General features: G+C 38.8%; 1 protein-coding gene across 1 annotated transcript in view; it reads right to left on the reverse strand.

Annotated features, from left to right (window-relative positions):
• The window catches only part of LOC124161159, a 112,482-nt gene that overhangs the window by 61,509 nt on the left and 25,919 nt on the right, over window positions 1-25,054 (reverse strand). The window contains exon 2 of the mRNA XM_046537391.1: window positions 12,658-13,509. Within this exon, the coding sequence (XP_046393347.1) occupies window positions 12,658-12,714 (57 nt within the window). The 5' untranslated portion in view covers window positions 12,715-13,509. The remainder of the gene's footprint in view (window positions 1-12,657; window positions 13,510-25,054) is intronic.

Here is a 25,054-nt window from a genome sequence, read left to right on the forward strand (position 1 = left end):
TAGAAACTTTTTTAAGATATATGGCTCGAGTTCAACGGCTTTCTGAGGGATATTTACTGATCCTTACACTATTAATCTTACATTAATAATAATAGTAGTAATAATCCAATTCAGTAGAATGGATTAAACTTAATAATTTCTCTATGCTCTGGGGGTGTTTATCCCCAAAAAACCTCCCCGCCATTGTCTAGGATAGCTTGAATCGGACCAGGTAAAATAGGCCCGGCATAATTAGTTAATAACTTACTATAATTGTCATTACTAGCTCTTAGTAGGCGTTTCTTGTCGTGTTATAACTCATGCATCACTTACTACACTAAATATTGTTTTTCACGGTAGCATATTCGTGTCCCTAGTACTCTCCTAGTTAATGGCATGACGGCGAGTCATTGTCTTGTGTCCGGCAAGTAAGCGCGTCTCTGATTCAGACTAGGAGAAGTGCTGCATGCCTGATACGGAAACGTCTCATGCAACATACCCTGGTAGTGGTTAGTAAGGTACCACGTAGATGTAGATAGATGCACTGGCTGCGGCATTTACCCGACGCCTCGAGACAATTTACGCCCGCAGGCGGGTTACGCCCCCCTACGTCACCGCTTCGGTTGGTAGGATCTCGCTATGGTCCATTCACGGCCACGCATCGCTCTCCGCCCCCCATCCTCCTAGGCGACCACTTTCTCCCGATCCGGAGATCCGCTTGCACGCCCCCCTCTCGAACCGGGGAAAAACCTCAGCGCGTCCAAGTCTCCCGGGCGACAGCAACCACCTCCACCGCTTACGAAAGCTCCGTGTTTGCCCGCCAAATTCGTTAACCAAACAGAGAAAGAACTCTCAGCGGCGAATTTTCTCAATCCACTCAAGCGCTGGATACAGAAGGATCTAGAAATACTCCAGAGGAATGAATACGCGAAGCGAAATGGGTAGCAGGAAACTTACAGGTGCACTTGGCCCATTCTTTTTCATTTACCGCCTTGAATGAATTCCGTCAATGATTGATTAACTCCGTTAAGTTATTTACGGTTGATGAAGAATAAAATGATCGATTCTCAAGCTAAGATGACTCAATGAATGAACCAAACACGTCACCATTTCAGTAAAAATAATCCAATACATTTTTGATAAATCTTTCAAAAGGTCAAAAGTAAATATTGGTCTACAATTGCTCTACAGGTCAACAACCCTAACAATGGTTTGACAAAGCTCTTCACTCAATTATCCTATCAGCTAATCTTTTCACGCCTACTTATTTCCTCTTTTCCACATCCTTCTTTGCCTGTTTCGTATATATCATTCGAGGTCTTCCTTTACCCTTCTTGCAATCTAATTGTCTCTCGACGATTATACTAAGAAATGGCCTTTTAGGTTGTTCCGTCTTTTTATCAAGATTTTATTAGACTCCTCCTTTCTTCTCCTATATTTAGGACTTCCTGATTACTCTACAATTTGTCTATCATGTATAAGGTTTTAGGTAACGTTAAATTTCAATAACAATGCTTTAAAATAAGTCACACTTATCCTAATGTTTGCCAATTTTGTTAGAGATAACATGGAGTTTTCCCTTCACTTTCATAACAGATATCAAAGAATCAACTTCAAAATATGTCCACCAATTCAATTGAAAGATAAAAGTGGAATCACAGAGAAAATGGCGTACTATAGTAATCAGTATTCAATGTCAATTCAATTTATAAAGTGCTATCCAAACTGAGAGCCGTAGTCACGTAACTAAGCTACATCGTTCCTGCAAAGAGCACAGATCCCATTCATTTGACGGATAAGGAAATCGTTACTAATATACAATGTCCTAACCAAAAATGTCACTGTTAAAAGGATAACTAGGTTCTTTACTTAGTTCCCTATTGCACAAACGCACCGTCCACCAATGTTTGAGTGGCAATGCGAGGTTAATCACCGCATTTTCATTTTCTCCCCAAATTTCACACCTCAATATCAAAAGTACTTTTATTTTTTGGAATTAGAGAAGAAAAAAACTTTTTTGTGAAGTAAAACCATACTATTCTTCTTTCTCAATCACCAAGTCTTAGTGGACAGTTTTATTATTCAAGCGAGCAATTAGCTATCTATTTACGTTTCTAGCAAGCCGCTTCATGGCTACTCATTGGAGGGGTGATTTTACCTAAACCAAAAGCTGTTAAAGTTGTTGATGGTTTGAAGCGTCACTTTGTGGAATTAACTCATGATGAATGAAAATGGAAAATGAAAAATGGAAAAACAAAGTTCAAGTTTCATTCATCAAAAGCTACTAAATTTGTAAAGATGCACAAGAATTATATGATATAGCTATTCAGAGCAGTCGTAAATAAAATTGTAAAAAAGCGTGTAAAAACAGCGTTGCTCCGTGATGAAATAATTCACGAGGATACTCTATAATGATATGTTATTGCAGAGAAGGTGTGAAAAAACAAGGGAATCACGAGATTTTTTGTTATTGAATACCCTGCTTTATGCAATCTGTTTAATATTTAAACGTTATTCTTTTCCATTTGAATGGAAAATGCAAATTAGCACTGTAACCTGGAGAAATGCAATGAGAGAGCGTTCAGCGGTCTAGCGGTACTCCTCTTGCATGCCTTCTGAATTGTCAACACAGTAGATGTGGCAATAAACTAGAGATGCTTGCCGAGGGCATTGCAGAATGAATTAACACTCCGTCCCTAAAACTCTGGTGTAATATCACATACAAGCGCAATGCAGACGGGGTAACAAGGTTCTTTATTCATTTCCCCACTGATTAAACGTACAGTCCACCAATTTTAAAACAACTAGACGAGTGAATGTACCTCATTTTCATTTTTTTCCCCAGCTGATGATTGGGAACATAGTGCGTTCCACAAGTTTCCTTCACGGTGTGACAGAGAATGAATGCTGTCCAAATCTCCAGCAACTGCGATCATAAGTGATACTAAGAAACCCTTACATCCGCATGAAATGCTGAAGTCTTAATTCCCCAAGGAGGCGGCTTTTCCCCTTTTTTTCACATAAGAATTTATCTAGCCACGGAAGCTATTTAATATTAACATCCTCAGACATGTAAGAATAATATAAAAAATAATATGTCTATGTAAAACGGACGGAAAAGTAGTTTTAAACTGTTGGATTAGCTGACGGCAAACTCAAAAATTTGACGTCGATGTGTCTCAGAGTCAATTAATTGTCTGTAGACAATGGCCACGTTCGTTCAAATTCCAAATAGCATGCTAAATACAATGTGTAGTATGAGGTAGAGAATCGCAAGATATCTTTGACGTTGGCAAAACATAGATTGTCATGAAATCTCCTAGACAACCGAGGCTTAGTTAAAAACAGGGAAAGATAAAAGGTTGTAACTGGGCCCTTGTAGCCGCTTTCTTTACTTGGCTCCGTTAATTAGAACGCATAAGCGTTGAAAAATGAATGTAATTCATTATATAAATTAATTACTGCCTGAATGCTAAGCTACACATAACCAATAGACTGCATGATAATAACAAGTAAAAATCATCACCTCCTTGATTGTCAGACGCTATTTTGGCCCTAATTCCCCCCTAGAATTGAGCTACCATATCCCCCAGAGCTAACAAAAGAGTAAATCACACACGCCCTTTTTGGACAGCTACATAGAGCGTCTAGTTTTAATATATCAGTCACTGTATTAGTTCCTATGGACGGGCGACTAATTGCATGCTCATATCTTTATTAGGGTGTTTTCCCGTTATTTTTATTGCCTAAATCGAAAATGTATTTACTCCTGTAGTACACATTTCACCCTTTCAGATTTTTGAAATGACTATATCTATTTTACGCGATTACATGAAAAGTGAAAAATTTCAAGCGCGCGAAAACGCGACGTGACGGCTCATTGCATGAAAGCTGGGGAATGCCCGTGTGACGTCTGGTTGATGCTGTGTGAGGCCACCTGGGTGCAAGGCTATGAAGGCTGCTACAATGCAGGCTGCTTGCTGCCGAGCACGCTAAAACCAAATAATTTGTATGTTATGAATACAATAATGGTGGGTAACGAATCGGAATAAATACTTTTCGTTTTCTATGGTGAAGGAAACTACCCTATTGTTCTAAACTTGCATGCATTTACTACAGGAATTACTACTATTACAGATCATATAACTTTTACCCATTATGCGTAATATTTTTATGATCTTAAAAATATTACATATTGTAGCATCTAGCAGCCATTGCTACGCGTGAGCTGGCACGTAGGCACTTCAGTCCAAAGGGTAAGTCCACGAGATGACCCGCACGTGATCGGCGGATGTCGGTCCAGGGGTAGATAAGAGGATTTTTTTGGACCTTCCCTTGGGGGAAATTAAAAGGAAATGCCTAGCTCGGCTGGGTGCTGAATATCTGAGTGGCGACTGCCTGGTGTGGACACAGCCAGGGTTCGAGGAACGTGTCTGTACATTCTTGAAGGGGAAAAAATTTCACTAATTTTGGGTCAGAGTGACTCCTTCGTTCCAGACCTGATTCTTCCTTTCGAGGGGACGCTTATTGTCGCTAATACCTCGTTCGAAGACGAGAGAGATACGACAATATGTGGAGATCCTGTTGCATGCTGGTGATTAGTCACACCCTGCTGCAGGGTAACACTGGGTGGGGCAAAATGATTTCCTTTTTTTTCAAAACTTACAAAATCCCACTGTACGATCAGAAACTTTTTACTTGTACTTATATTGTAGGCACATATCTAAAGTTATGTTTCACACAATTTTGAAGACTAATCCGAGCAGGTGACGTCCCTCATTCTCCAGAAAATGAGTACACCATTTTCTGGCGTTTGTCATAGCTGCTACCAGCATATCAGTGGGTATGCTGGCAAATTCATCCCGAATGTTGGTATTCAAAGCTTTCAGGGTCATTGGACTGTGCACATAAACATGACATATCAAAAAATTTCATTGAAAAAATCAGAAGGGGCCAAATCAGGAGAGAGGGCCGGCTTCTCCAAATCGCCGCTAGTTGAGATGAAGGTCTCAGGGAAGTGTTCCTTCAAAACAGCCGCCAATGCTCTTGAAGTGTTACGACGCATGATGGCGATTGAATTTTGCAGAAACAAAACTTTAAAGTCACGCCTCTCGAAAGAGAGGCGCTCCCCTACGACATCAACCGACTGAATGGTGCTCATTTAAAAAAAGGAGGTTATGCTGCCCCACCCTGTATATAGATGGAGATATTTTTTAAATCAAAAGAATAATCAGATGATTTCCCAAGATGATAGGTTCTTCAGTTTATTTACACTCTCAAAGTAGCTCGAGCGTATTGTGTACATATATATATAGATACGTTTTTTGAAGCCAATGCAGTGCATCGTAGTTTACGTGCAGTAAAGGTACATATCATTTTCGACGCGATTTTTCTTGATTTCAAAAAGGAATTTGATAAAGTACCCCACGGAAAGTTAATAATAAAACTGAAATCTTATGGTCTAGACGAAGATGTCATTTCCTGGATAAGAGAATTTTTGAGCGACCAGGTCCAAAGAGTAGTATTAGACGGTGCAGTCTCCAATGAGATTAGAGTCACTTCTGGCGTCCCTCAGGGTAGTGTCATTGGCCCACTCATGTACCTTCTTTATAAAAACGACATGGGCAAAGTAGAACACAGTAAGTTACGATTATTTGCAAACGACGCTGTAGTTTACAGAGAAATCCGTTCCAGCAAAGATATAGATGAACTAACGAATGACCTTGCTGTTATCCAAGCTTGGTGCGATGCTTGGCAGTTAGATTTAAATTTGCAAAAATGCGTCGTAATGAATTTCTGGAAGAAGAATAACTCCCTACAGCGTAACTATATCATTTGGGGCACCCAGTTAAAGGCAGTTGAATCCGTGAAATATCTAGGGGTTAAACTCAATAATGATCTATCGTGGAATAAACATATTCGAGAAATAACCGGTCAAGCTAATCGTAAAATGGGTTTTATTAAAAGAATATTAGGAAAGTGCGACGACAAAGTGAAAGAAATTAGCTACTTTTCCATCGTTAGACCACATTTGGAATACGCTGCCAGTGTTTGGGACCCTCATGAAAAAGGCTTAATAACAGAGTTAGAACGCGTGCAAAGAAGAGCTGCCAGGTATGTGAAAGGTCGTTACGGTAGTCTTGTTAGTGTAACTGACCTCTTAGATAAACTCGGATGGGAATCTCTGTCTGACCGTAGATTGAAAAATAGACTAAACCTTTTAGATGAATTCAAGAGCAGTGCCTTTTCTGACGAAGTTAACCATATCTTGCGGACGCCAACGTACTACAGAAGATCAGATCATATAAATAAAATCAGAGAGATAGATTGTAGAACAGACAGATTCAGAATGTCATTTTTTCCACGATCAATAAGAGATTATAACGGCAGCGATAAAACTCACAAATAGATTGCATGCCTTGTGCTGTAGCTAACTAACCTCTGTAAAATTCAATGCATGTTTCTTAATTTTATTATTAATACTAACAGCATATAGTAGTATAATTTGTTAGCATGCGTGACGTTTTTTGTACTGTGTGGTGTGCATGTCGGAGTCCAATTGCATGCTGCATGCTGGTGATTGATCACTCCCTGCCAAACACCCTAGTGGTGGCTCGCAGGGTATTATGTAGATGTAGATAGATATAGTTCATGGATTACTCTACTCCCGAGCAAAACACTGATACGAAAACACGTGGAATCGCCTTCGGAGGACGTCCGGCAAAAGGCATGATGACAAATTTCGATCTTTTGAGTAATGCAGGGGCGTGGGACCAAGCCAGGCACTAAAGAAACTCTTCATGACGATACCTGGTGAGAGAGTAGCCCACGTCATAGCACATTAGGAAAGAAAAAGGGTGTCTTGCATCCCGTTCCATCGCTATTGGATTCCGAGCCGGCGAGCGCAGCGGGTGGCTGGTGGCCCAGAGGCGGGAGAAGGGAGTGTGACGAGGCCATGGGAAGGGGACAGATAAGCAGGGGCGGGCGCCGGTCAAGCATTGTGAGGTTTGCAAGGAGCAAAAGCACATTGTCTTGGAGGAATAGGATTCCGATGGGAAAGGCGAGAGTGACTGCTTTGTTCGTCTCATGGAAGGGAAAGGCAAAGCTCAAAGCACACTAAGAATTCGACTGCATTGAACACACGGTCTAACGCATCCATTGACTTTCCTGAAATGCATCAACTAAAAACGACCTACTCGCCCACGCGTGAGTATTCTGCCACTATATAATACATCTACATCTACAAATTACCCTGCGAGCCACCTCTAGGGTGTTTGGCAGGGGGTGATCAATCACCAGCATGCAGCATGCATTTGGACTCCCACATGCACACCACACCGTCCAAGAAACGTCCCGTATAATAACAAACTATACTACTATATGCTGTTAGAAATAGAATATAGAATAGAAATTCAGAAACATGCAGTAAGTTTTACATAGGTTAGTAGGCTACACTACAAGTCATGCAATCTATTTACGCGTTCTATTGCTGCCGTTATAATCTCTTATTGATCGTGGAAAAAATGACATTCGGAATCTGTCTGTTCTGCAATCTATCTCTCTTATTTTATTTATATGATCTGATATTCCGTAGTACGTTGGCGTCCGCAAGATATGGTTCACTTCGTCAGAAAAGACACTGCTCTTGAATTTATCTAAAAGGTTTAGTCTATTTTTCAATCTACGGTCCGACAGAGATTCCCATCCGAGTTTATCTAAGAGGTCAGTTACACTAACAAGACTATCGTAACGACCTTTCACATACCTGGCAGCTCTTCTTTGCACGCGAATAGAGTGGGTGTCGGCTCAGGAATGCTTTGCAACGGATGATTTTTTGAAACTATTATTACACTGCAATTACGCTTGTTTATCACAAGCTATGTCACCGAGTATGGAGATTTGTTTTAACAGAGTCCGAGAGTATTGTAGACTTTGCATTTATACGATTCTCAAGGAATCACGTTAAGTGTGTATGGCAGGGAGTGAGTAGGTCTCCCAGCACTCACTCAATTACACGTAGGCGCTACTACGATACACGATCTTACATATACATCTACATAATACCCTGCGAGCCACCTCTAGGGTGTTTGGCAGGGGGTGATCAATCACCAGCATGCAGCATGCATTTGGACTCCCACATGCACACCACACCGTCCAAAAAACGTCCCGTATAATAACAAACTATACTACTATATGCTGTTAGAAATAGAATATAGAATAGAAATTCAGAAACATGCTTTCAGTTTTACATAGGTTAGTAGGCTACACTACAAGTCATGCAATCTATTTACGAGGTCTATTGCTGCCGTTATAATCTCTTATTGATCGAGGAAAAAATGACATTCGGAATCTGTCTGTTCTGCAATCTATCTCTCTTATTTTATTTATATGATCTGATCTTCCGTAGTACGTTGGCGTCCGCAAGATATGGTTAACTTCGTCAGAAAAGACACTGCTCTTGAATTTATCTAAAAGGTTTAGTCTATTTTTCAATCTACGGTCCGACAGAGATTCCCATCCGAGTTTATCTAAGAGGTCAGTCATTGAGACATGGGAAGAATGCATACGTAAGACTAAATTTAGGCCCATATCGACATGCATCACCAACTAAGAAAATCTTATACAAACTACGAATACTTCAATCGGTTTGTATATCTACACAACACCCTGGGAGCCACCTCCAGGGCGTTTGGTAGGGGGTGATCAATCACCTCCATGAAGCATGCAATATAGTTCCCACACGCACCCAACACGGTACAAAAACGTTACGCACGTTCTAACAAATTATACTACCGCATAAATTCAACGGCAAAACTTGCCAATTCCTCATCAATTTTTTCTGCCAATAAAGCTAGAGCAAACAAAACATTATGTTAGGAATAATAAGAAAACACAGATACATGCATTAAGGTATGCATAAGAGAGTAAGCTACAACACGAGTCATCTAATCCATTTGTGAGTTATAACGCTGCCCCATTTTTGCTGACGTCTCGACAGAATATTTTTTCATCGTCCACACAGCTAATTAATGCCCGATGCTCAGGCTTGTATACCGTTGTGTGTGCCAACAAAACCGGCCTAACCCACACTATACAAGCCCGATACCTTGGACCCGACAGCAACAATCCCTAAGGGCGATGGAAAAGTATTACATCGAAACGTCGACCTGTAGTGCCTGGCCCGGTCGGAAGCCCAAGAAAAAATCATGTCCATCATTCATTTTTTAAAATTATGATGTTCGATGAGGATGCTCACCTTTAAAAACTATTAAAACGATATGAGCGGGATGTCTAAAAATGAAACGGGACATCTTCAATTCTACTAGCGATATCGAAACCTTAACTCAATATGATACGATGCTGATTTTCCGAATGACCCCATTAGAATACGTTTACACACTTAAAACAAACACGTTTATGGAACATAAACTGACCTAGTTCTGTTGTTCAAACAAAATAACGGAATAAATCCGAGGAAAGAACCAAGAAAATACGTAGATTATTATGATAGGACACCCATTATATGAGACGTAACGACTGAAGAAAAAGCAAACTGCCTGCTTTATAGACAGAGTAACTTATGGATTAAAACAATGGTGGAGAATGAGATTAGGGTATGTTACAACATTCAAGGATGCATAATAATAATGCAGCTTACACATTACTGCAAATGATGTATTCAATTATTCAATATACTTTGAAACTGAACAAAATGTTCTTGAAAGCTCTTGCTAATTAAGCATAGACACCTAATTAAAGAAATAATTGTAACAATAAAACGCCTTTATTGGGACGACATAGAGAGCATTAAGTCCCTTTTTACACCTAACTCCATGACTAGCAAGACCAAAAATAGATTATTATCACTAAGAATGACTTGAAATGCATAATATTCTCATCGAAGACACTTCCGAAAATCGGCGATAGACATCTTCCGACAAGTTTCCTTGAGAATTTATGTAATCATAGGTCTTGACACATAAACATTCTACATCAGAGAAAATCTCCAGCAAAATTTCATCTCTGAATAGTGTGTCTTAAATTTTGAACATCTGGAAGAACAGATAAGGTTATGTGCTCCTTCGAATAAATTTGTACGAATTTCAATTTTGGAGGGCGAGAACGTAATGGCCTCTTGAAAATGGCATTTCTAAGGTTTACATCTCCACAAATAACAGATGAGATCAGAAAGACAAATTCTGTGGAATTAATAAAATACAATGGAAAGTTTTGCGATTTGTCAAAAAATGCTCGGGGTGTACAGAAAGCGTTACACAGACGTTAAAAACGATAAAATAAGGCTGGGAGCCGCTAGCAAAGGTTAGATTGTATGAGGAATTGAGAATTGATATCTTAGAGAGCGACAAGAAGAACTTCAATTTGGAACCCTGCCTTATTTCCAGGTCCGACAGAAACGATAAATTAAGAGAGATATTTGCCGAAGGATAGACATGGGAATTCGCTTTTTCCCCGATGCAAAGGACTTCAATAAATGCTAGGCCTGATTTCCAAAGAGCACTTCCTTTTTATTTATAACGGTTAGTGTCTTAACAACCCCCGCCACGCGCCTGTACAGGCAGATTGCGGGGTAGTATGCAGTGGCGGATACAGATGGGAGCGCAGGGGGTCCGCACGTATTGCCGAACAATGCAAAACCACAATAGTAACTTTTTTATATCATAAGATGGCATTGTCTTTTACATGTGTATAATCACTTTGATTAAATTTTTATTTTACCCTGCCTGTGACTTGATCATTTTTTATTATTTAAAAGTAAAGACAACTCAAGATATATTTTGCGCCCCCCCCCCCCCATAAGTTTTTTTCTGTAACCGTTACTGGTAGTAGGTCGATAAATTCACCATCAGGAGTAAAAACAGCCTTCATATCCAGTGTTTCGAAGTCAGGCAAAGAGATTTACCAAAACAGTTCACACAAATTGAAGGCATTTTATAGCGTCCTTGAGATGTCACGTGTCTTCTCATAAGCAAAATGTCATAATATAAACGGGCACACTCCAAACATGCGTAGCTCTCTGAATGCGTAGCTTTGATGACTGCCGGCGAAAAATTTAATGGCATTCGCGGCCAGTGAAAGCTCTCAATTTTGAGGCCAAACCTTGGACATAGGTAAAAGCTATATTCTGCTCCCAGACCCAAATATCGTAAACATTTACAGACAAAAATAAAATAAGAGGATCTACCGACAATAACATGAATATTCCAAATGTGTCGCACGCAAGAAGTAGCACATGCAAACACCAGATTTGATGTTCAAAACCAGTATCACATGACAGTGCATCTGACATTGGAAGGGACTTGAGGGCCTTGGAACGTGGTTGAAGATATGCGGGGAAAGTAGTTTCTATTAATTTAGGGTGGCAAGCGGTCAACAACAAGAAACTTGAGGGAAAACAAGAGTGTAAACATATACGCAGTCCTATAAAACATTTTCATAAATCCGACATTTTCAATGCAGAAACCAGAATAGTCAATCCTTAAACATGTTTATGTAAATAGGCACAAAATGCAAACGATGTACTAAAATTCAGAAATTATTTTTTCGGATCAACTGAAATTTTTGTACTTCAAACTGGTAATAAATGGGCAAGTATCAGTCATAAGCAATGCAGAATTGTTGACAACCACTATTTCAAGTTTAGAACAAATACGTTTCTATGAAAAAAATACGAAATTGGAATGGAGAGCTGCGTCAAATCAATCTTAGGATTGTTCACTTGGGATAATGATGATCTTCGCCAAAAGCCTAATCAAAAATTTATGTATTATTAAAGCAAGAATTAAACCGATAGACCAAAAATATAAAACCGACAACGTAATATGATCAGCCGGGTGATGCAAATCTCACGTTATAACCTAATCTGCTTCGTTGATAACTACTTCAGAACGAATAGATTTACTGAAAACATGCATAATATCATTAAAAACGATTCAAAGCCATAAAGTATAGACCTTATTCGATAATACGTAATCGACGATCTGATGGTTGGATACGTTCTCCGTACAAACTTTTCTGATCTGTTCACTATGAATTTAGCCCGGGTGGCTCTATTGGTTATACTAATCACGAAGTAGACCTTTATACAATTATCACTCAAAATCACAGACCATATCACGGATAGCTATATTTTTCAATCAGCTGATTGATGGAAAAGTTATTTGTATGCATTACCCTGCTCTCCTTACGTGCGACAGTGTAGATTTGGTGAAAACTCTACCCTTGATGCACACAATCATTTAAGTACGACCCTAAACCATTAAAAACTTAAATGACATCGATCAAGCATTAATAATTTAATCAAATAAATATTTGTTGCAACCGATCTTTAAGACACGGCTCTGGAAGCACCTAACGTGTGTAAAGAAGCTATTCAAATTAACACCTCAAAGCTATTGAACCTATATTTGACAACGAACATTATATACTAAAAATATGCAACTTTTTTAGTAGTAACGTTTCACAAACTTAGCACCAGAAGCACTATGAGTGTGAAGAAAAGATGTTTACATTACAGAGAGGATAAATAACGTGATATGTTATCGATTAACAGTTACATTCTAAAACTACTATTATAGTGTCGACCTTCAAGACACCATACGTGTGCAAAAAATGTAATTACTGAGAGGATAAATAATTATAGAAGTGGGAGTCACTCACCAACACGGCGATCCCTAAGACCAATGCCAAACGTTGTCCTGCCATTCCCAAAAACATTCCTCAGGCGTCAGGGGCGGTGAACAATAGCGGATACAGGGACTTCAGGGGCCCAGTCGTGAAGAGCCGCGGCGCCGATGATCTACCGCTCGTTGAAGTCTCCTACAACACCTGCCTCCGTATTATCTCAGCACATCAAAGTCCACCAAGAACACTATAGCCTTCTCGGACGTTGAAGTCTCCACAACAAGCACGTTTATTACCTCAACACAACGTCCAACGAGAGAACTATACTTGTCGCGGACTTCAAAATTATTCCATGCACACACACGATCCGCGAAAGCTTACACTGTCACGTAGCGAATTCACCGCCCAGTTCGATCACGCTCAAAGCACTTTTATTTCGACAGTTCGATGGCGCGGACACAGACAGAATTCTTCGTGATCGGTGACACAGAAGCCGGCGAGTGGTTCCCGAGTAGACTGACGCGAAGAACGTAAGCAAACGACCACGCGCCGCGAGTCACGAAGACGGACTGACTACCTGTTTTGTGCGCGGGCGCCTGCCTGGGATAGAGCTGCTTGCCAGGCTGCTTCGGTCGTCCTGTTCCACGGAGCAAGGTGATCTTCGCCGCGGGTGATGTCTCCGTATTTGTGAGCGCGGGAGGAGGAGGAGGAGGTGGGGAGGGGTTTGCGGTGGAAGGAAGGAGGGGAGGGCGCGCAGATAGAGGGAAGGGTGGAACCGGAGGTCGGAACTTGGAGGGGAAGTGGGAATAGCGGGAGGGGGAGGTTGTGAGTGCAGTAAGCCACAAGGCGCGCGGTCTGGAACTGCCTCTACGCGGAACACTGCAAGCCCTGCAAGTGAAATAAGTATCTATGTATTGATAGGATAATTAGTAACTACGCTCTTCACGATTACAAAGCATTGTAACTGTTCTACCTTAGAAGTAGTAATGAACCTAAAGAAGGAGCAAAAACCAATGAATGCGATTTAAGATCAACAAATATGTACATTTTGTCCATATTGATTTTGACCCTGTTCAAATGCTTATTTAAAATATTTCCTCATTTGTTAGATTCTACAAGAGGTTGTAATAGGTACTTAGCATCTTTCATGAAATTAGTAAAAAATGATTATTTAGTGTAGAAAATCAAGATGAATTTTTTTGTTTATGTTACAATTAATGCTAAATTTATTTTTGTTTGCACGAAAACTTTCGACTAAACAAAATATTTTTATATTTTATGTATTTATTTATGGTTCATATCACTATCTCATTTTAATTGTTTTTTTTTCAATTCATACTGTAATTAATTTTGAGATATCCCAATACAGACAATGCCTAAAAGGGATTCCTAATTTATCCCTTTCCATTTAAAGAAAAAATGCTTGTGATGTTGATTGTACGGATAAATAAATTTATTATTAATATATCTTAGGTACATCAACATGAGAAAAGAATCAACATAATATAATAATATTATAACTATTCCGAATAATATTTTAGCTTTGTGGTGGATTAGATCATAAAAATAAAATAAGAGAGATAGGCTGTAGAACAGATAGATTGAGAATGTCATTTTTTCGTAAGAGACATGGTTATTGCTTTCTAATAGGTTAGTTCACTTGTTTTGTATCCTACTAACTTATGTATTCCTTATTGATGGTTTATGAATTTTTTTGGCATTTCTAACATCATGTTTTGCCATGCGTTCATAGGAAGATTGCCTTCATGAGTGCTTGGTAAGTTTTGCTTCTGCACGAATGAGGAAGTATATTTCGAAGGAATACGTAACATTTTTACTAACGTGTGGTGTACATATGGGAATCCTGTTGCATGCTGGTGATTGATCACCCCCTACCAAACACCCTAGAGGTGCCTCGTAGGGTATTATGTAGGTTTATTAATACAAGAAAAGCAACACAGGCATACACGGGATTTAATGTCTATAACCAGTATCACATGAAAACGTGTCCGTCGACAAAAGGCCCTTGGAAAGTGCTTGAAAGTGTGCAATACAAGCATTTTCTGTTAACTGGGGGAAAAGGAGGAAAGAAAAATAAGAATATCTAAAGAAAAAAACAAGGGTGTAAACTAATACTCAGTCCAATAAGATATCTTGGTGACTTTTTCCTATGCTTTATTACAAGCTAAAGGGGTTTTATTTAGCTTATTGTTATCAAACGTTTTATACCGACAAGGGTAGGTTCACGTGGAGAAATTTGAGAATCACTTCTTCCTGACCCCCCTTCCACTTTGAACTACCCTCTTCTTTGCATAATAAGGTTAATTCCCTTATTCTTAAGGCAAAACTGCGTGGAAAGAAATCTATAAGAAATATTTTTGAATGTAAGAAATGACTGTAAACATAATTTTACGTTTCCAATGCGACTTGCTAAATAGTATACATCCGAAGCATGAAAAGTATTGAAATTATGGAATCTTGATTGAAATTTACACTTATAGAAAAAACGTAATATCAGAGATTTGAAAGCTTCCACAGTGATTCGGTGACTTTTTACGTATCCCCGAAAAAGATATAATTTCTTATATATTTTCTTCTTTGAATTCACCACTATTATAAAAATTAATAAAATGTTGACTTAAGTGACATTTATAATGCTCTTATATATTATTATGCTAGAGATATGAATAATGCGTGACAATCTAGATAAGACTATCGTCGAAAAAAGTGGAATGGATAAACGGCAAGGGAAGACCTAGGTTGGGATATTAGGCAGGCGGTGAGGGGTTTTAAAACAAAAATCTATAACTTTTAACAATTAGTACACATGAAAACTGGGGAGGCAGACGCGTTAAACCAATCCCAGGATTGATAACTCTTCAAGATGGTGAGAGAGAAAAATGTTAGGTAAACATTCTCCAAGCAGCTACAGCATGATATGTCACTCGCGCGAGAAACATAAAAGTTTGTATAAGGGTACTGTGATGAAAGGCAACATTCCTTATTGTTAAACGAATAGTTAAGCTCTATTTGGCAAGGGTGATAGGCAAGTATGATTTGCAAAATACTCTATTTAAACCTACATTCAACTTTATAATTACGTGCCATGAGCATAGAAATAGGGTAATCATTGAGCCATTGGACTGCGTGCATAAACCCGCCGCGCTGAAACAAGCGTGCCGACAATTAGCGATTGGCACTCAGCTCCGTGCATCGAAGCGGAACGACTAAGTAAACAACGTGTAAAATCCTGTCGTTAAGGACAAAATAAAAGAAAGTAACGCTGAAACATTTAAAATAAATATAAACTCTCCATTCCTTGAACAGGAATTTCCTGGACTTTAATCCTTCGCTTACAATCGTACTATGGTAGACGTGAACATGAGAAGAAAATAAAAGAAATAGACTGCAAAACAGAAATATTTAAAATGTCATTCTTCCTTCATACTAAGATAGCAACGATGTGTCAATTGATAGAATTAATGGCGTCACTCGCTAGGATGTTTTTTCCACAGTTCTAACCTTGCATGTATTTTATCTAGGAATTACTAACATTAGCAAGTTTTTCATTAATATTCTTGTCTACTTTGCTAGTATGCGTAATATTTAGATGACCGTACGGTGTGCATGTGGCGGTCCTATGCATGCTGCATGTTAGTGATTGTTACCCCCTGCCAAACACCCTAGAGGTGGCTCGCAGGGTATTATGTAAATGCAGAACAGTTTACTAGTTATACTTTCTTGTTATAAAAGTTAATAGTGAACTTACAGTGCGAATGAAGATAGTGTAAAACGCGGGGTTTTTTGAAACCACGTTTCAGGCGCTTACGGAGCGAAATATACATCTACATAATACTCAGCGAACCACCTCTACGGTGTTTGGCAGGGTGAAAAGTTATATTTCTATTTCAAAAGCCGCCAACAGCTACGCTGACGGTAGATCTAGCCGAATTTCACGGGGAATTATGCAATAATTAGACCTATAAACTGAAATAATATAATCTTCATTTATATAATACCGTGCAAGCCACCTCAATGGTGCTTGACATAGGGATCTATCGAAATCGAAACTTTTTAATGCTATTCCTCGCAAGTTGAATCTGTTGAAATAATTTGGAATAAATTGATTACTCTGGTCTTCTTGCCGGGTAGCGGACATTTTTGAGAGCATATTCGTTAGCGACCCAGGAGGCGGTATGCATTAAATTTCTATCACACGAGATGGAGCCTCCTGTATACATTCCACAAGTCTTTCACACTACTCGAGATGATCCCATCTCCTAGGTAGCCCTAGGAAGGCTAGAAAACCTTCATTGATTCGGTTACACCATTCAAGATTCTCTGGAAATAAGAACCGTTCTAGAAAAGATAAATTTGAATAAAACGAAAGGATTCTAGGGCATTCCAGACAAAATATCTGCAGTCATGACGATTGACATGACGTCATATCCATTCGAGAAAGATTGTTCAATGAGTCTTGAACGGAATTTGACGGTGTGAAATCCCCTTAATACTACAATGTGGAGGTGCCGCGTTCCGTGTAGGACTACAAAAGGGCGGTGCGTATCACGCCACAGTAATTTGAGGTGGATTATTCAAAGAGTCATGAATGGAATTTGACGTGAATTTGACAGTGTGAAACCGCCTCAATACTTCTATTATACAGGAGGCGTCGCGTGCAGAACTTCAAAAGGGCGGTGCGCATCTGTTTTCAACAGGCAAGGCGGTCGGGAAAAATTTCGACTGGTAACAGTGGCGCGGGTGTGAAGGGGAAGAGAGAAGCGTTTGAAGGAGAGAGGGCACGTGGTTGTAATCGCTAATGGAGAAAGGACGCTTCGGCGGATGACGAGAAAAACCCGAGATCCTGGTCTTTAAGTTCTTTTGTTCGCGCTGCGAGGCGGCACCTGGCTAGCAGGCCGAATGGAAATAAGGTAATCCCGGATGCAAAACTAGCGCCCTCGGGAGGCGAGAGAAATGGACCCGTTCGATGGCCCCTCTCTTTACTGCCGATATTTTAATATAATTTAACTATTCTAGCATCACGAGCGAGGAATGTGAGACTCAAGAAAAAGAAAATCAATTCAACAATTTAGGCAGCACATTATTGGAAAACAGATACAGCGGTAAGGACATCAGGAAGAGAATTGCGGTAGCAAAGGATGCATCATGAGTAGGAAGAAGCTTACAAAAAGATCGTTATGTAGGAGTTTAGAGAAAAGATCAGAGAAGAGTTTGATTTGGAGTGTAGAGGTTTACGGAGCGGAAACGTCGGCAATCTTAGGAAGGAGGACGAGAGAAGACCGGAGGCATTCGAGATGTGGGTGCGGCGAAGAATTGAGAAGGTAAAGTGGACGGAGAGGAGCAGGAACGACGAAGTGCAGGACATGGTGGGTGAGGAGAGGCAGCTTTTAGATAAGATACGAAGGAGACATACGGAATGGATGTAGCGAGAAATTAGCGGAGAGGGGATGTTGAAAGCGGTTTTTGAGAGTAAAATGTTGGGTAAACGAGGGAGAGGAAGGAAAAGATTGAATTTTTAGATAGAATTAAAGGGAGAAGGACTTATTGTGAATTCAAGAGGGAAGTACATGAAAAGAAGGGAGGGTCCCAGAATACTCCGTAAGTATTCCATGGATACCTACCTTAATCGGTAGAATACTTTACTAATAACTGATAAAATGTTTTTAACATTTTTACGAATATCGGTCGTTAAATTTGTAAAAATCAAAACATGGAATCTAGTTTTGACCGACTTGACCGACTGTTACAGGGTTCCCAAATCCTTAAAAAAAATTCCCCAAAGGATAATATTTTTTGAGAGCTTTTACTATTATTAATATCTATCCTGTTAACCGGGGCTAATAAGAATCCCCAAAAACAAATGCCATTAAATCGGTACTTCCGTTCTCGAGTTATAAATTCTGTAACTGACAAGATTTACGACTTTGCCGACCCGCTCGGTGGCCCCTGTCTTGGCGGTCGATATTTTAATATTTTCAATATGTTTCAATTATTAGAACGTTTTAAATATATTTACGGTGCTCAGTCATTAAATTGGCGAAAACAAAACTAATAATCTTGTTTTGACCAACTTGACCGACTGTTGCAGTGTTCCTAACACCGAAAAAATATCCTGACAATCAAGATTAATTTTTTTGTGAACTTGTACAATTTAAAAAAATGTTATTCTGTTAATCGGGACTGAGACTTATTAAAAAAAACAAATATCATTTAAAGCGGTACAGCCATTATAGAGTTATAAATGGTATGACTGACAAGATTTACGCCTTTGTTATTTTATGTTAAGATGGGATATTTAATTTACTAGGTTGATGTTTTAGCTTGTTTATTGTTTGTTTAAAAGAATGTTGCTATGTTTTTCGATAAAAAAGTACAGTACTAAAATGAAAGTTAAGGAAAAATATGAGAAAAAAGAGGGGCGATGCCAAATTGAGATCTCAAAGAAGTTAAATGTATGTATATAATATGTCCATTTGTCTGTCCACTATGCATTACCACACGGCAGCATGGAGAGCAACCAAAGTTAGTACATAGGTGCATCTCATGCTCCCAAATCCCGTATTGCTACTTTCGGTTGCGTCCAACGCGTATTTCGCTTCGTTTTCTCACTACCATTTGTTAGGTCACGTCATAAAACTTCTGTGGTTGGACATCCTGCCGGGTAGGCCCACCTCTTCACTCGCGCAAAGGGAAAACATGATTCAAATAATACTACTCTTATCTATGAATCCTCTTGGTGCAAACCTTTTTGCTGGGGTATGAGTTCACAAGACGTTTTTGTTCTACACATATACGGACACACAATCAGCGATCAATGTTGTGGAACGGGGAATAAACCGATCGCGTGGTATACGAAAATTGTTTTTTTATTTTAATTTGCTATTCAGCGTGCCTAAAAATCCTGCTATGTGATCATGAATTCCAAGTTTCCCTCTTCTCTGGGTACAATCTTTCCCGAGCAACACCCGGTGGTCTGCCAGTCATTTATATAATTATCGCCCGACGACGAGAAAAACCTGAGATCCTGCTCTTTCAGTACTTTTGTTCGTGCTGTGAGGTGGCACTGGCTGAATGGAAATAATGTAATCCCGGATGCGAGGATGGCGCCCTGGGGAGGCGGGAGAAATGGACCCGTTCGGCGGCCCCTCTCTTCGCTGCCGATATCTCCGTCAATCGCCCGATGTGAGATGCGGAAGTACATATTTCGACAGCGGATTCAAAACAAGGTGCTGGAACGAAAGGAGAAGCAAACGACCCGGATGTCCGAAAATAATGAAAGTATTTGCCTGTAAGTGGCGGTGGGGATGAATCCTTGTTTCCTTAACCTGGAGACGGCGATTTTGAATACCGCGGTGGGTTCTTCACCGCGCCAGGCATAATTTTTGCGATTTTTCAGTTATCTAAATGCTGGGGGGAATAAGTAAACAGTCCTCGTTTAGCCAGTTTAGAGAAGAGTCAAGGAATCGAAAATTAAAATTAATGGTAGATGCGGGAGGGTAAATATCGCAACAGAACTCTGATACCTAATTATTTTTTTATACAAAGAAGAAACAAATCTTGTAAACAGGCCATGGGCGTACCCAGCGGGGAACGGGGAAAGGCAACGTTTTTCTTTCTTTCTAGGGAAGGCAACTGCCCCCCCCCCCCTCTTTAGAAGCGAAAATAAATTTAGTTCAAAAAAGAAGTTATGAACAACTTTTCTTTTGAAGAAAAATTATATTAGTATAAGGCATGGAACTAAAATAAAAATCATTATTTTATAAAGCAAGTAATAATAAAAACCAATAAATTGCTGTCATAATTTCCTTAAACTTTTGGTTTCACTAACTTTTTCTGTGCAAAAAAGTTATGTGCAAAAAAGTTATGTGCAAAAAAGTTCTGTGCAAAAAAGATGACCGTGTTTTCAAGCAGCCGATGAAGATTAATTTTTAAAGACTCATAACTCGGCTAAAAACATTATTCATCCGTGCAATTTTCCGTGAGTACATTTGAGGTAGGGACCTTCTTATTTAAGCACTTAAAAAAATTGCGCATGTTCCCCTTTTCGAGGACAAGAAAGACTGACGTTGTGAGAGAGGTGGGTGTGGACGCGAGACGCGTGTAGGGGACGCCTAAGAGGGGACTGATATTGGAAGCTCACCTTGGTGATAGGAGTAGTCTGGGTGATTCGCAAAATGTATCTTATAAACCTATCTTAACCGATTGAATAACTTTAATAGCAATAACAATAATGATAAAATTATGACAATATGGATCGCGACAACCATTATCCAAGGATAAAATATTTTAATGGCGTAGGGCTTTATCACAAATCAGAGTAAAAGTTGCAAATTTGCAACTGATCTACATTAATGGTAACTCCGCAATAATTTGCAAACTTTTGCAGAGTTTCCAAGGAATTGTAATTTGCCGATTTACTTCCCTCAGCATACCGCTCACATCTTTCCAACCCATTGTTCCTTTTCATTAATCCCAACTTCCGTTTATCATATTCATTTCCCTTGATCACAGATTTTAGATTTTTCTAGCACATTACACACTTCCCTTTGCTCATCCATATGGCGGATTATTGCAGTCAACCATCGCACATTCTCCACTCCCATTCTAATTTACTTTTCTAAATCTTTACATGAAGACCCAGGTTTCGACAGACAATTTCAAATATGATATGGGTTGTCGACATGACATGACGAAAAATGACAGTATTTTGGAAGCTACATCGCTAAATAGAAATCTATGGACCTTATAAACGTTTTTTTTTTGCGATTATATTACCCTCTTCACCAGCCGAAACACTAATATCTCGGTCTTTCTCAGTGGACCTATCCTTCAATTATCTCCTTTATTATATTTCTTAAGTTAATCGTGCCTTTTAACTAAGATGAAGGGCTTAAGTTACTAAAAATAAAGAATTAGGCAGGCTAAAGATTTCCAAACGGTACTTAAAATAGGTGCTTAAAATCGTTGCATTTGATGGTAGCCAACTAAAATTGCTCCTGATAAACGTAGAACCTGCATCGACATTGAAATTTAACCGTGTAACTTTGGATTCAAGAATGCAGTCTGCTTCATCTTCGTCCAAATAATATGATTGCCATGAAAAACCTACTTATCTCCATGATAGTATAATTTTCACAGACATAATCGACACGCATTACACAAGATTAGTGAAATCGGTTAGAGTACCTTTAAGTTGGTGAAAAAGTCGGTGGAACTGATTTATTATAGGGCAAATGATCGCTATTACAAACAATTACCATAAGGTACCTAATGTTATGCATCTGTCTCGGGCAGAGTGGTTGATTTTTTCACTAATAATTACTGACCAACCTTTGGAAAAATAAATCCTTAAGCAACAAATACATTTAAAATATCTGGTGTAAAATTTGTGGTGCACTTCAAACATAAATAATTTCTAAAACTATGTCATGAAATGAGCAATGGATCAACATGACAACATTGATTGATGTTTAAAATTCTTGGAAAATACTATGTAAAATCAATATCACTAATAATGTTTAACGGAGTATTCATCATTATACATTTTTAAGCGTTATTAATTTCCGTAACATACAGCCCCTAAGGCAAAGTGCACAAAATTATGGCTTGGACTAAAATTTAACAGAATCAACCATACAATAAATAACAACATAGTCAAGAATCATTTGAAATAGCCATCATGGCTTTCGTAAAACAGTGAGATTCGCGAATACTACAATATTCCTCAGATCTTTTGCCATATTTTTCCAAATCCATGTTACTCAAGATGAGATTTGGGACAAAAGATTAATATGCTCCATGATTTTTTTCGAAAGCTCTTGTTTACCCCGCTAAATAGGCTTTCTTACTAGCAACTGATAGAGAAACTGAATATTCTCTATGTGCTTTTATAGCTCCCAATAACTAAATAGCACTTGTTGGGAAATACCTCCTTTAGCTAATTCGATTCTGATATCAGTACCGCGGTGTTTGTTTTCCTTGACGACACAAATCAATGAACGAAGATAACGGAGTGATTTATTGCATAGGAATGGTATTTACGCCGGAATTGATGTTAAGGCTGACCAAAATTGCCTAAGTAAGCCTAAAATAAACGATCAACAGAACTAATGCTTTAAGTAGGGTATCTGAATCGGATAGTGTAAGATTAATCCATGCATAATCGCATCTTAGGGCTGGGAGGTATTTCAAATACAAGTATTTTAATATATACAAATAAACATATTTGAAATACATTTGCGTTAGGTATTTCATACACGCGCCCTGAATTAATCTTGTAATTTTTATTTAAAATACCAAGTTTTGGCATTTTCCCATTCTAAAATTAAAAATATATTTGTAAAGTACCTTTGAAGTAGCTGAGCTAACAGCTTCTGTAATATTATGCCTCAGAGATTATTTCGTTTTCTTTATAGCTGTTTTCTTCGTGATCGCAACAATCCATAACGTGTCAAGGCAGGTTGTATTTTTCTTAAGATCTCTTAGTTTCCGTGCGAATGTATTTTGTATTTTAAAATGTATTAAAAATACTATTTTGTAGTTTTTTCAAATACCCAAGTCAAATGTATTTTGTATTTATAATTTTAAATGCATTTGGAGCAGTATTTTTTATTTCAAGTACATACTCCTGTATGTACTTGAAATAAAAAATGTATTGTATGTACCACGGCCTGTATTTTTCTCAGCCTTGTCCCATCTAAGGCTAGCAACGTGGAATAAGAGCGTAATAATGAATTTAAATGAGTCTGAGAAAGGAGAGCTAATGTTCCTGGTATTTCAAGGCAAGTCCACCGAGTACTCTGACGTGCTCACCGCAAATAAGGCTGGAGAGAGAAAGGAAAAGATATAGGGGTTAGAACATGCGCCAAAGACCACAAGAAAACTGTCGCCTATTTATTTCCATTGTATCACGGTCCCTCGAACATACTGCCGTTCCAATTCAAATGTAGGTTACTTACGACGTCTACGACGTTTTGGGATAATCGTCTTGCAGCCTCTATAAATTACAGAAATCAGATTGAGCACGATCAATATGCATTACAAAAATCTTACTGAACGCAATGCGGAAAAGAGCAGGTAAAATTTTCATAAAATTGTTTTTTGTACTACACGATGAAGAGTTTAAAACACTGCCTTAATAATATCGCATCAGGGCGAAAGAAGAACACATTTTTATAGTACTCAGCGTTCGACCGGCTATCTTTACTTAAGCAACTACTTTTCGTAGCTTCACTTCCAACGAGCAGGACATAATTAATGCAGAGGAAAATTAATAACTCTTTGGCTTGAGGAACGTAATAGGCTTGATAAAAACTCTAAGATTGGAGAATGCAAAGAGAGTCCGTTCACCTGAAATACGCGCTGGAAGACAAGGTGAAATGAAAAATAAACGGCATCCAGCAAGGAAGAGCTTTTACTGTGATGAGCAGTCGCGATAATCACGGAGGTGTTTTGAAATGTTTAAACAGGTTAGTTCAATAGTCTCCACCAACATGAGAAAATTTTAAAAGTTAGACTTTGCAACGGACTTTTTAACCCAGGAGTTGTTCAAAGCAATCTACTGCCTTCGTCAGAACACTCATCAGATAGACTAAAGAAACGTTACCATTACATAGATAAAATAAACATGACACTAATTAAATGCCATGGGCAATAAGGATGTGTTTCAGCAAAAATAAGTAAATGCTAACTAATTCAATTGGCTCCAATCGCGTAGATTGGATACTCTAAGTACACATATTACTACCTGAATCATTTGATACACAAACTGTAAAATCTAAATTATTTCCCAAATATGGGCTTGGCAAATTAGTTATTAAATACAGAAGTACGCAATTTACCAGATAATGGGACAAATTTCGATTTATCTGGTCGGACAAAAGTTGTCATGCCTAAAAAGGTCCACGAAAGATCCGAATAGTAAATATGTTTTATTATTTCTGGAGTATAGACTTGTATTTTGAAGTTTAATCAAAGTACTTCGAGCGATTTTCAATTAAACTGGAGAGGTTAAATGTTCAGAGAAAGAGAGAGAAAGATCAGAATTTTAAGTTAACAAACAGAGGTCTACCCGGTGATCTCACAGATTCAAAACAAATGGCTTATACAGCCCATTTCTGCCCATCAAAGACTCTGGAGTGCTAAAGGTCGTGGGATTTTTCCAAACCATTCAGGTGATCTCAAGGCTACCGAACCATGACGTCATCAAAGGGATGGCGTGGGACCTTTGGATATTACCGTTTCATAGTTGATGAAATTGAATTACGCCGTGTTTATGACGTAGATATATTTTCGTTGACCTAATTTCGTCATCACTTGATTCGTGCCAAATATACGTTTACGTAATACCAAGTCTCGAAAGAATTTTGTTTTCATTTAATTGGATGTCCTTTGAGTAACCGGTTTGCGGTCG

This window comes from Ischnura elegans, chromosome 6 (genome assembly GCF_921293095.1).
Source record: "Ischnura elegans chromosome 6, ioIscEleg1.1, whole genome shotgun sequence".
Taxonomy (NCBI): Eukaryota; Metazoa; Arthropoda; class Insecta; order Odonata; family Coenagrionidae; genus Ischnura; species Ischnura elegans.